Genomic DNA, 13,327 nt, shown 5'->3' with positions numbered 1-13,327 from the left:
GTGCAGGGGGAGAAGATTACTTGTTACCACAGAGAGTGAGCAATAGAACTGCTTTTCAATATAAGATTATAAGCACCAAAAATGTGACATTTTAAACCATAAGCAAGAATTCATTTAAGGGTATAGACAAATCTATTTGCAGGGCAGAAATAGATACACAAACAGAGAAGACAGACTTGTAGACACAGAGGGCTAAGGGGAGGCAAGGGTGAACTGGGAGATTAGGACTGACACGTACACACTAACACGCGTCGCAAAAGAGACTGCTAGTGGGAAGCTGCTGTATAGCACGGGGGGCTCAGCCTGGCGCTGTGATGACCTAGAAGGGAGGGACAGAGCATGGGAGGGAGGCTCAAGAGGGAGAGGATATATGTATACACATGGCTGAGTCACGCCGTTATACAGCAGGAGCTAACATTGCACTGGAAAGCAATGATACTCCAATAAAATCTTTTAATTAATTAAAACTAAATAACTAGGTGAGGAGATAAATAAGATGTGGTATAAACTGATAAAATGGAGTATCATCAGTCATGAAAAGCAATGAACTACATGATGAACCGCAAACACTCTGCTGAGTGAAAGAAACCAGACATTACAAAACTACGTAAGATTTGGGGGCATTTATAGGAAATATAGGCTTCTCTGGTAGCTCAGCTGGTAAAGAATCCACCTACAATCCCAGAGACCCTGTTTGGATATTGGAAGATCCACTGGAGAAGGGATAGGTTACCCACTCCAGTATTCTTGGGCTTCCCTGGTGGCTTAGCTGGTAAACAATCTGCCTGCAATGTGGGAGACCTGGGTTCGATCCCTGGGTTGGGAAGATCCCATGGAGAAGGGAACAGCTACCCACTTCAGTATTTTTGGCCTGGAGAATTCCATGGACTGTATAGAGCCAAAAAATTGATGCTTCTGAACTGTGGTGTTGAAGAAGACCCTTGAGAGTCCCTTGGACTGCAAGGAGATCAAACCAGTTGATCCTAAAAGAAATCAATCCTGAATATTCATTAGAAGGACTGATGCTGAAGCTCCAATACTTTGGTCACCTGATGCCAAGAGCTGACTCATTAGAAAAGACCCTAATGCTGGGAAAGATAGAAGGCAGAAGGAAAAGAAGATGACAGGGGAGGAGATGGTTGGATGGTATCACTGACTCAATGGACACTGAGTTTGCACAAGCTCCAGGAGATGGTGAAGGACACGGAAGCCTGGCATGCTGCAGTCCGTGGGGGTCGCAAAGAGTCAGACACAACTGACTGAACACCAAAAATAGGAAATATCCGTGAAAGGCAAATGTGCAGAGACAGAAAATGGATCATTGATTGCCTGGGGCTGGAGGTGCCGGTGGAGAATGACTTGCAGACTGGCAGAAGGAACTTTCCAGGGGATGAAATATTCTAAAACTGGATTATAGTGACTGCATAACTGTGTACATTTATTAAAAATCATTGAATGTTTGGATGCATAAATTGCACCTTCATACGGCTGCTTAAGGAACAAAACAGATACAAGTTAAATAAAAGGGAGGATTAGCTTAAAATTAAGATGGAGGTGATGGATACATGTTAGAGCAGCAGAGAATGGGAGGGACTCCCCAAGGGGCTGACAACGCAGAAAACTGAAACACCATCTGGGTGTCCCACAGCATTTATTTATTTACTTTTTAAAACAAAAGACGGATTTCCCTGATGGTCCAGTAACTAGGACTCCACATTCCCAATCCAGGGGGCCCAGGTTTGATCCCTGGCCAGGGAACTAGATGCCACATGCCACAATTAAGACTTGGTACACTGGTACAGATAAATGAATAAATGCTTTTTTAAACAAAAATAAAATCTATTTGTAACTGTTTAAACATTTAATAGGAACCAAAAAAAAAAAAGAAGAACCTGAGACTGATAAAAGTGCAGAATATTTAATTGCAAGAGTCACACTCTTATAGAACACTAAGATCAAAAAAGTTTAGACTCTAGTCCTGGGAGCAGACTTATCTTACTCATGACCATTTTTGAGATGGACTCCTTGACCAACTGTCCCAACTCTCATTTGCCCATGGGCTCAGCACATAACTAAAATTAAAAACATACAGATCATGGTGCTCCACTCTTGCACAGGGGAATTTGGGAAACTCGGAGCCAAACCCTCTTTTGCTACCAGCAGAGGGAGAACCCAGGGCTTCCCTGGTGGCTCAGATGGTAAAGAATTTGCCTGCAATGCAGCAGACCTGGGTTTGATCCCTGAGTCGGGAAGATCCCCAGGAGAAGGAAACCGCAGCCCACTCCAACATTCTTGCCTGGAAAAGTTTCATGGACAGAGGAGCCTGGTGAGCTACAGTTCATGGGGTCACAGAGAGTTGGACACAAGGATCAACTAAACACACAAGCATCAAAAAACCTCCAGTGCAACAAAAATGCAGCTGGGACAAATTCAAAGTTGGTATAGAAGTGAACTGTGATTATATTAGTCGCTCAGTTGTGTCTGATTGTTTGCGACCCCATGGATTGTAGCCTACCAGGCTCCTCTGTCCATGGGATTCTCCAGGCAAGAATACTGGAGTGGGTTGCCATGCCCTCCTCCAGGGGATCTTACAGATCCAGGGATCAAATCTGGGCCTCCTGCATTGCAGGCAGATTCTTTACCATCTGAGCCATCAGGGAGGCTCCCAAGAAGTGAGTACATGCCAAACAAACAAGTTACAGATTGAGCCTTGGTAAGCACTGATGTGCTGAAATGATGCTCTAAATTCTGAAACATCAACTGCTAAAACTCATGACTTTTATAACTGGAAGAAGGAACCACTAACATTGAAACTAACAGATCCAGAAGGAACTCCTTGAAGGTACAGGTATAAAGGGCTGCCACAAATATGAGGGGACCCGTGGATTCACAGGATGCTACTCGTGGATGCTACCGGACTGGGAAGCAGAAGTCCTGAATTCTAAATCTAAAACCCGCCTTCAACGCACTGTATGTCTTTGTCTATAGGACAATATAATCACAAAAACTGCCTATTTCAAAATTACGCTATCAGTCATCAACTCTACATAACAGGTTCTAGAGTAAAAACACCTAAACTTGAATTGCAGAAACATCACTCTCAAGGTTGTACAAACTTGGGCAAGTGACTATACTTCTTAAAGCCTATTTTCTCATCATTTCTGTGGTGCTACTCCATTCACTGCTGATACAGAGTTCCCTGGTGGTCCAGTGGTTGGAACTCCTCACCTGCTGAGGCTCCAGGTTTGATCCCTGGTCAGGGAACTAAGATCCCACAGGTTGTGCAGCCCAGCCAAAAATAAAATTTTTTAATTAAAAAAAATAAAGGATCCACTGCTAAAACATTAAATGAAATGCACGGGATACTCCAAAGACTAACAGCCATGTTTCTTTTCCTTTTTTTTTAAAGCAGTTGAACAGATATAAAGGATATTGAAAGAGCACAGGGTCAAAGGCTTCAGACAAACGTTATACCTTGAACTTAACAAAAGTGTTGAAAAAGTAAAAGAATAAACCTTCAAATTTTCAGTGAGAAAAAGAGCTACCATTTATTGAGTGTTGACTGCTAAGAATTATATATGCGTCACCTAATAATGAAATGTTTGGACAGCATCTCTGACTCAATGGACATGAACTTGGGCAAATGCTGGGAGATAATCTGGGACTGGGAGGCCTGGCGTGCTGCAGTCCATGGGGTCACAAAGAGTCAGACATGATTTAGCAACTGAACACCACCACCAACATCTACTTTAACCCTCACAACAATGCTAGAGGTTAGCACTATTATTCAACCTTGTTTTCACAGACAAGAAAACTAAGAAGTTAAATAACTTGCTCAGGCCATAACGGCAGAGTTAGACTCAACTTATGTTTTTAGCACTGCTATACTGCCTTTTATGTAAAACAAACAAAAAAAGAATAAACCAATCATTGTGTCAAATTCGGGGATTCGTGAATGTACAGCATGTAGACCTTATACATTGTGTTTCCTGCCTTTTTAGCACAGCAGAACCTAGTGTACATTTCCTTCCTTTTCCTAGACCTAAATCTGATAGTTTAAAAGGCACAGAAGTTCTGAAATAACATCCTGTGATGTCTGAGTTTTCCAAGACACTCAAGGAGACAGGATCTCATATTTATCCACATACTATTCCAAAAGCAAAAATTAAAAACTTGAGAGGAAAAAAAAAACCCTTTGTTAAAAAACATCTCAGTCCACCTCTCAGCTTGTTTCGTCAGATAAAGCTATCTTAATATTTACAAGCTAAAAATTCAATATTCTTTTAGCTAAACTGGAAGACAAAAATAGGTTGATCACTGCAAACCTATGGTTACACTATATACAAACTACATTGCCAGTTTCTAATGTGTTGCATATTCACACAAACAGAACCAGAAAACCTGATTAATTTCTCTAGAAATGAGTGAACAGAACAGATTCTGAGCCCACACATGTGTATTTCACCCCCTCGCCAGTGATTCTCTCTCAAGTCAACACGACGGCCCCGGAAGGTGTCTGCACTCACCAATACTCGGTCTCCGATTTTGAGTTCTCTCTCTCCTTTCTTGATCGAGCCGGCCTCTGAAAGGTTGGAAATAGATTCGCTGGCGGTTTTCGTAAGGTTGCTGATCTGAGATGTAGCTGAAGGTTCCTTTGCAGTTGGTTGGGACGATTTGTGGGGAATATTTGAGGGGGTGGCTGGGGACGAGGACGCCATGCTGACTGCTGAAGTGGACAGAGGCGAAGTCGCCCTGGAAGCGTGAGTTGTCTGCGGGCCATCAGCTTCATCCTCTGCCTGCACCTTCCTCGTCAACTTTGAAGGTCGGGTAAATATCCCCTTTAGAGGCTCACACTGGAAGTACCGAACTCCTGCTACTGAGCCATCGTTCTTGCCTATGGGCTCATCCAAAACGATCCCGGCCCACTGGCCTGGAGCAAACTGGGTTTCTCCCAGGAACTGGATAAATCCAGGCTTATTCCCATTCACCCAAACTCGCTCCCCAACTCGAAAGTCATCCACAAACTCCTCTTGTGTCTCAGAGGACAGAGTGCTTGATGCTTTTTCACTGGATATTGTTTTTTCTATTGGAGCGGCAACTGCAAACAGAAGAAAGGATCAGAAAAGATTCAGTTTCATATTTAAGCAGACAACTCCTAAGTTAAGGAAAATAAACTAGAGAAGAAGAGTCAAAAGCAACAGAAGTAGCCACAATACTTCAAGAGATACTCTGTTTATATTTCTTCTTTTTTTTTTAGCAAGGAGGTAAAAAGTATTAATACTTGATCCATCACTACTGTTTTCAGTGCTATCCAAACTCAGTGAGCTGATAAGACTTAATCTTTATTTGAAATTTAGATTGGAAGAAGTCAAAAACAAGGGGGAAAAATGTAGTCCTTTTCCCAGAATTTATAACATAGGTCTGATTCCATTGTTTCCCCATATCCTGCACAACATGGGTCCTGAACTCAGACCCATTGAAATGGACTCTATTCCCCCATTTGAGAGGTCACCTAAAAATGACAAGACTAGGCCAATAGTTACAACAGAGATTCTCAATTAACTTGACACAGGAGGAGATTTAGTGCTGGAGTCCCCACCATCACTGTTTCAAGACTGTTCTTTTGCTAGCAGAGGTGGAAGTCCCAGCAAGGAAGAAAAGAGAGCCAGACTCCCTGTGAAAGCAAGATGACTTTGCAAACTCTACCCAGTGGTAAAGACAGAGTTAAAATTTTGCCAGAAATGTAGTATTTCCACTAGAAATACATTCATGCATCCACCCAGCAACCATTGATTAAATATTTAGTGTGAACTGGCAAACAGAGCCTGAATTCTTAATGTCTGCCATTTATCGGGCATATCCTGATCTTAGGATGTTACATGACCCGAGTTTTTTTCAATCTGTAAAGAGGGAAAGTAGTGATACCTATCTTGATGGGTTTTTTCCCCCAAAATGAGAATTAAATGAAATAATGTATTCATCCATGTTATACATCTTTTTTGAGTTCCAACCACTCCAGAACTAGTCCCAGGCACTGTTCTTCGCTGGGAGACAAAGCAAGACAGTATAGTCTGTGCCTTCGTAGAGCTCAGAGTCTAGAGGTAGAGAAGCAGACAGTTAAGAGACACACCAAGCCATTTCAGGTGGTCTAAGTGCTGTGGAGGAGATAATGCCTTTGGGTAGAACAGTCAGGGAAGGCCTCCTGGAGGAGGTGACATCTAGTCTGAAGTCTGATCAGCAGGAGTGAACCACACAAAGCCTGGGAAGCAGAGTGGCCTGGCTGGCTGAGAGTGGGTGCTGAGCATCTGAGCATCTCTTTACCCTACACAGAAAGGGAGACTGGAGTTTCTGTTTGTGGAGAGTTTTTATTGCTGTTTTTTTAGAAGACAGTGGGTGCTCTCAGATAGAACAGATAATAATCTGCCAAAGACAGGGGCTAGTTTATTTATTTATTTTTTTAAGAGTTAGTGCTAGCTTTGTACATCAACGTGTCCATGGAGCCTGGTATGCTACAGTCCATGGGGTCGCAAAGCGTCGGACACGACTGAGCGACTTCACTTTGCCTTTCACTTTGTACATCAACAATCATTCTTCAGAGTGCAGCAAGCATGAATTTCTGAAAAACCATCTTCATAAAAGTGTCTTGAATTCCTTGGCAATGACTTCCTCTCAAGCATGTAAGTTTTAGTCTTAATAAGCTACTTTAATCTCATGTGTGCCAAGGAAGGCTGGGGAAACCAAGTTGAATTACATATGATCTGTGGACTCAAGGACTCTATATGCTAAAAGGTATGCACAAAAAATATTAAAAGTGAAAAAGACAATTCTAACAGGGTTAAGAATAACAGTGGATGGCTTCATAGAAGGTTTGGCATTTGAAGGGGTCTTAAAAGAGGAAAGATTTTGGGGAGAAGAAGGGGATGCCAAAATTAGAACTGATTTCCACAAGGCTAAATAGCCCTGAAATAAGTCCATTTTTTCACAATCCTTTGCCTTATTAGTAAAGCTTTCTTTTTATGGCCTCTCTGAAAAGAACCAGGTTTTATCCTGATACATACAATGTAAAGAACTTACCATTTCTAATCAGTCAATACTTACTGAGCTCCCGTTACATGCCAGGAAATTTTCTAGGTGTGTAGATGGAATATAGCAGTGGGGAAAAAAAAAAACCAAACCACAAAGATTCCTTTCCTCAAGGAAGCCCAATGAATGTCTTTATGAAAGAACTTGAAGAAACAATGTTGGACTTAATAGATTATGGTGGGCACCTGTCTAGAATGGCTGAAAACCTAAGATTTTAGATTTAATAGTACATAAATCACATAAAAAGATGACAAAAGCAAGCATCAGATGTCCTCTCCTCCTGCCTCTCCCATCATTATGGGATGTAAGTGGAAACGGTAGAGGACGAGAAGAAGAACAGCTGAGGAACAGGTTGCTAAAGATAATCAAAGGCACGGGTTCACCTATAAACTGGCACAGGCTTCCCTCGTGAGCCAGACTTGAGCCATCGTAGTACCTGCTCCCTGATGACATTGGCCAACTTCGGGTCAATGACTGTCATCATATCTTTTAAGTCTGACTAGTCTTTGCTTTCTCTACATATCCCTAAACCCTGAGGAGAAAGGTCCTGATGGGTTCAGGAAGATACATCGGGAGGAAAACTGAAGAAACACTTTAACATAGTCAGGATCAAATACTGAAGTTAACTTAACAATTATTTTAGCACCGGTGTACCAGGGGTCCCTACCCTCTGGGCCACAAACGAGTGCCCCCTGTCAGATCAGCGGCAGCATTAGATTAGGAATAAAGTGCACAATAAACGTAATGCACTTGAATCATCCCCAAACCCAACCCCTCCGCAAGTGTGTGGAAAAACTGTCTTCCATGAAATCAGTCCCTGGTGCCAAAAAGTGTAAGACCGCTGCCTTACACTGAAGAAATGAAATTAAGATAGACTCTTCATTGAGTAAGACTTCTAGATAGAAAATCTGGGACTTCCCTGGTGGTCCAGTGGTTAAGACTCCCCTGCTCCCAGTGCAGGGGGCCAGGGTTCAGTTCCTGGTCAGGGAACTAGATCCCACATGCCACAGCTAAGACCCAGTACAACTAAACAAATAACCATTTTTTAAAAAAGACTTCTAGATATAAAATTCTATGTCTTTTAGTTGAAACTTTCTCAAGTATTTTCAAGAATATGAAGTTCTATAAGACTGTCTTCTTACATTTTTCAAATCTTGATTTTTCAAATCAAGACTTTCAAATAGAAGTCTTCATACAGGATTAAAATTTCCTCGCTGTTAAAGAGAAACATAAAGCATTACCAGCAGCAGGTGTCTTCAAGGCTGTGCTTCCAGGCTTCAGAATCTTGGTGGGGGCCTTAAGCCCGCTTGGTTTTAGCATACTCATTGTCTTCTGTGTGTCAGAGCTGTTTCTCCTTTGCCTGTTGCCACTATCTTTCCCCAGTCATGGATACAACTGTGGGTGATTCTATAGTGAAGTCAGTCTCTGGGTTAAATCTGCAAAGAGATAAACAGAAAAAGAGTTTAGAATCGAGAGAAAAGAAAATAGAAACAATTATGGAAAGCAGCTTTCACAACCTAAACTCTCCCTTATGTCTCCACAATGAACGTAAGAACCTAGAAAACTCCAGATATCAAAAAGATTGAAGATGCTGTAACCTCCTGGTGGTCCAGTGGCTGCGACTCCACGCTCTCAATGCAGGGGTTGGCGTGGGTTCAGTCCTTGGTCAGGGAACTAGATCCCACATGTTGAAACTAGGAGTTCACAATCTACAACTAAAGATCCCTAAGCAAACAAAAATAAATATTTTTTAAAAGTCTTTTAGAAAAATGAAGATGCTGTTGAAATAGGTTTACAAGTAATTTACTATCCTAAAGACAGGAAGCTAAGGCTGGCAATATGCTCACTTTCCTTTATAGTATCTAACAATATTATTTCAGTACACTGCCCCAAAACCACATAACCCATAAAGAGGTTCAGAAAAATGCCCACCAGACTGAACAGAGTTAGCTTTCAGTTTTCACTTCATTCATTTCTATGTTGCTTAAGATTTATGAGCACAAGCCTATATTAACTACATATATAGATTAATCCACAGAAATATATAATAACTCAATATAAAACCATATATATGTTAAATGAGAGAGAGGGTTCAACAGCAAACTCTGTAAGAAAGCCGTACCTAGAAAGTACTAAAGGAAAATTATCTTTATTCTGTTTACAGAAACACAATCATCTGTTTAGTCAAGACCAAGTATGAATCTACAACTTCTGGGGTCACGCAAAACTGTAATTTGCTCTTTAAGAGAGAAGGAAGACCTTTGGATTTTGGAATAGGGAAAAATATTTCTAGACATAATACCTAAGAAAACAGAATTCAGAGAGAAAAATGCTATTTACTGACACTCTCTCAAATGTTTGCATTCTGTGCTTTTTTATTTTTTTTCCTGCTAGTCAAGTTTGGGTGATGAGGCACAGACCTCAATCTCTCTTTTACAAGCAATGCAGAGCATCAGTAAACAACGCGGCCAGGGCTGACAGAGGTGCAGCTGTGGCCCCTTGGTCCCTGTGGTGGGTTGAATGGCAGCCTCCCCAAAAGACATATCCATCTGGGAATTCCCTGGTGATCCAGTGGGACAAGCCTATATTAACTATAGGCTAATATTAACTATATTAGCCTGTATTAATGGTGGGATGCCATGCTGTCACTGCCGAGGGCCTGGGTTTGATCCCTGGTTGGGGAACTAAGATCCCACAAGCCATGAGGCAAAAAAAAAAAAAAAAGAAGACAAGGAAAATCTGTTGATCAAAAGAGATATCCATCAGGAATCTGTGAACAGACCTTGAGGTGAGCACCTCCAGGACGACCTGCATGCCCTAACCTGAGGATCAGTGTCCAAATGAGAAGAGAAGAGCACAGAGGAGACAGCCAGGTGAAGACGGAGGCAGGGATTACAGCCGTGTGTCTACAAGCCAAGGGTGGCCAGCAGCCACCGAAAGCTAAGAGAAAAGCCTGAGATGGATTCCCTGAGATGGATTCTCCCTCAGAGCTGCAGAAGGAACCTACCCTGGCGACACCATGGTTTCAGACATTTGGCCTCCAGAGCTGTGATGGAACAGATTTAAGCCACCAGGTTGGCAGTCGCTTGCTATGGCAGACCCAGGAAACTAATACAGCCATGTACGTTTTTCTATTCAAAGCTAATCAGACTGAATGGAAATCAAACCAAGACAGCAGCTTCATCAGGCTCACTTTGCAGATTTCCCATGGTTCTCAAGAGGGTTCAAAATGTCACAAAAGTGGCTTTTTTTTAAGTCAAAGGTAAACTGTGTGGTTTGGGAGAAGACTGTGATTAACAGATACAGAACTGCTGTGAATCTGAAGACAGTGGTTGCCTATTCTGACTATTAATACAAAATTCCTGGGTTCCTTACTATCACCACCATCACCATCGCTGCCAGGACCGTGGCAGTGGGCTGGGAGTCTCTGCACCAGGTCGGGTGGTTCCGACTCAGATTTGAAACCATGTGCTTTACTGCTAGATCCTCACCACCCAGTCTGTCAGATGCAAGCAGAGGTACCTGCTCCTGCTACTGCCTTAGACAGATGGAAGGGTTTGGCTGAGACTCCTCTAGACCAGGGGTCCCCAACCCACCAGGACACAGACTGATTCCTCTGAGGAACCAGGCTGCACAGGAGGTAAGCAGTGGCTGAGCAAGTGAAGCTTCATCTGTATTAACAGCTGCTCCCCATTGCTCATATTACCACCTGAGCCTAGGAAAACAAGCTCAGGGCTCCCACTGATTCTGCATTGTGGTGAGCTGTCTAATTATTCAATTATATATCACAATGTCATAATAATAAAGTGCACAAAAAATGTAATGCACTCGAATCATCCTGAAACTATCTCCCACCCCAACCTGGTCCCTGGAAAAATTCTTCCATGAAACTGGTCCCTGGTGCCAAAAAAGGTTGTTTGCATGTGCAAAAATGTTTGAGGAGGATGAGGATAAGCTAAGTGCAGAGAGTACCAAGGGGTCTGTGTCTTGCCAACGCTTCACCCTGGTCCAACATCATAAAGTGATGACGATCAGGTAGGGAAGGACAGAACAGATGGAGGAGGCACAAAGGTCCTGGAAAAGCTATTATAGTGTTAAGAAGAGAGGATGAAGTACTCCTTAAAATATTTCACTCCGGCGCAACAGTGAATTCTTGAGCTCACATCAAGCGCTCCTCCCTAAAGAGAAATTCTGAAAACCGCCACAGTAAGTGACTAGGTCAGCCTCAGCCAGTTGCAAACCTTGCAGCTCAACACTCTAAGCTCACAAAACGCTAAAAGCCCCCTAAAAGCCTTGGCCCAAGAAACAGAGGCGTGTTGTTATCAGAAACCTAAGAATGGTCATAAACTCGGGGTCTTTAAGTCCTCTGTTGTCTGATCTTTGTGCCTCTGGCTCAGTCCATGTGAGCCACTTGAATCCCAAAGCAGGGGAACTGTGACCAAGATTTAAGGAAGGAGAAAAATCTATGTCTCAATAAGAGAATTAGGAGGAACATCACCAATGTTGGCTTTTAAATCTTCCAATTTAAGTTTCTTTCTCATGCATTATTAATGAATGCCATGTCAGGCTTGCTTTTGGGGAAAAAAAAAAATCAATTCCCTGAGAAAGAAAAGATCAAAGTTCTTGGTCATGGTACCCACAAAATGTAATGACCCAGAAACAATTGCTCTGCACAGTGTTTCAAGGTCAGTCAATGTCATATTGAAATGAATCAATTCCAAAACACAAGCAAAAAGAAAAGAGATGTACTTGCCTCACTAATACATTGAGACTATTTGAAATTATGATGCTTATATTTGGATCTAAGGACCCCCTCCACCCTCCCAACAGGCGAAGACCACAACACCAGAATATTATCATTTAGAAATAAATGTTATCCATATTATCGCAGCTGAGCCTTATGATACTATGACGTGTGTGTATGTGTGCTCAGTCGTGTTCCACTCTTTTGAGACCCCATGGACGGCAGGCCCACGAGGCTCCTCTGTACATGGGATTTTCCAGGCATGAGTACTGGAGCAGGTTGCCATTTTCTACTCCAGGGGATCTTCCCGAACCAGCGATGAAACCCTTGTCTCCTGTATTGCCTGCATTGGCAGGAGGATCCCTTATTGCTGAGGCACCCGGGAAGCCCAATTATTTTCTTTTTCTTTTTTTAATTTACTTATTTTGGCTGCGCTGGGTCTTAGTTGCAGCTCGAGGGATCTTTGTTGCAGCACGTGGGATTTAGTTCCCCAACCAGGAACTATGGTTTCTCAGACTTGGTATCCCGCAGCTATTTCCTTAAAAATGAATCATGTGAGCCTGTTACTTCAAGGAAAACAACTATTTGTTGACAAATAAAATTCAAGTTATTCACACATCCTCTGTGAACCTGAGAGTGTCTCAATACCACAGGTTTTTCTCATGAGAGGGACAATACTAACAAATTATATTGTATAAATGAAGTGTGACAATATTTGAAAGATCTCATAATTCAGTGAGTCAATTTTTTTCCAACCAACAATGTATAATGTTACAAAATCACATTCATTCAAAGCACAAATTAGACCAGTGGATTTTTATGTAATGATAGAAGTTCATTCATACAGTTTGAGATTTCACCTTTAAGAAACTACAACCTATCAAGTTTTTGGAGAAGTATTAAAAGAAAAAAATCCATACGTATCTGAAAATGCTCTGCCTTTCCTATAAATCTGGGTAAGGCCAATTTTCTTCATGGACTTCAACCAAAACAACGTATCACTACAGTTCAAATGCAGGAGGTGTCTTTTACTAAGCTTGTCTTCTGTTAAAGCCAGTCATTTAGAGATTGGCAAGAACATGAAACAATGTCATCTTGTCATTCATTCTTTTTTTACTTTAGAAAATAGTTATTCTTCATTAAAGACATATAACATGTTAGTGGGCTTATTATTATTATTTCTAATGAATTAATAAATATTTTAAAATATTTTCAGTTTTAATTTCTAATATGGTAAATATCAAAGGGTAAAACCAATTTAAATGAAAACTCTTTGGAGACCTCAATTATTTTTAAGGATGTACAGGGGTCCTGAGGAAAAACATTTGAGAACTGCTACTGTAAGCATTTTTGCTTTAAATTTTGAGCCAGAGAGGGCTTCCCAGTTCCTAAGGGCTTCCAGAAGCATGTGCTTCTCCTTCAGATCATTTTTAGATCTGGAAGTCAAGTTAGCAAGTACAGGGTTTACTACTGTATTACCTGCATTGTTACAGCACTGTG

The 13,327-nt window shown here is 41.7% G+C and overlaps 1 protein-coding gene across 4 annotated transcripts in view; it reads right to left on the bottom strand.

Moving 5' to 3' along the window:
• Positions 1 to 8,436, bottom strand: part of CLIP1 (CAP-Gly domain containing linker protein 1) — an 82,893-nt gene extending 74,457 nt beyond the window's left edge. For all 4 annotated transcript variants that reach the window (XM_068989545.1, XM_068989546.1, XM_068989544.1 and 1 more), the window contains exons 1-2: positions 8,325 to 8,436; positions 4,527 to 5,098 (exon numbers count right to left, since the gene is read on the bottom strand). In XM_068989545.1, coding sequence (XP_068845646.1) covers positions 4,527 to 5,098; positions 8,325 to 8,409 — 657 coding nt within the window. In that variant the 5' untranslated portion in view covers positions 8,410 to 8,436. The remainder of the gene's footprint in view (positions 1 to 4,526; positions 5,099 to 8,324) is intronic.
• Between the last annotated feature and the right edge of the window lie 4,891 nt (positions 8,437 to 13,327).

The sequence above is a fragment of the Capricornis sumatraensis genome, chromosome 17 (genome assembly GCF_032405125.1).
Source record: "Capricornis sumatraensis isolate serow.1 chromosome 17, serow.2, whole genome shotgun sequence".
NCBI classification, from domain to species: Eukaryota; Metazoa; Chordata; class Mammalia; order Artiodactyla; family Bovidae; genus Capricornis; species Capricornis sumatraensis.
Note: the sequence above shows the minus strand (reverse complement) of the source record. Positions and strands in the feature narration are given on the sequence as shown.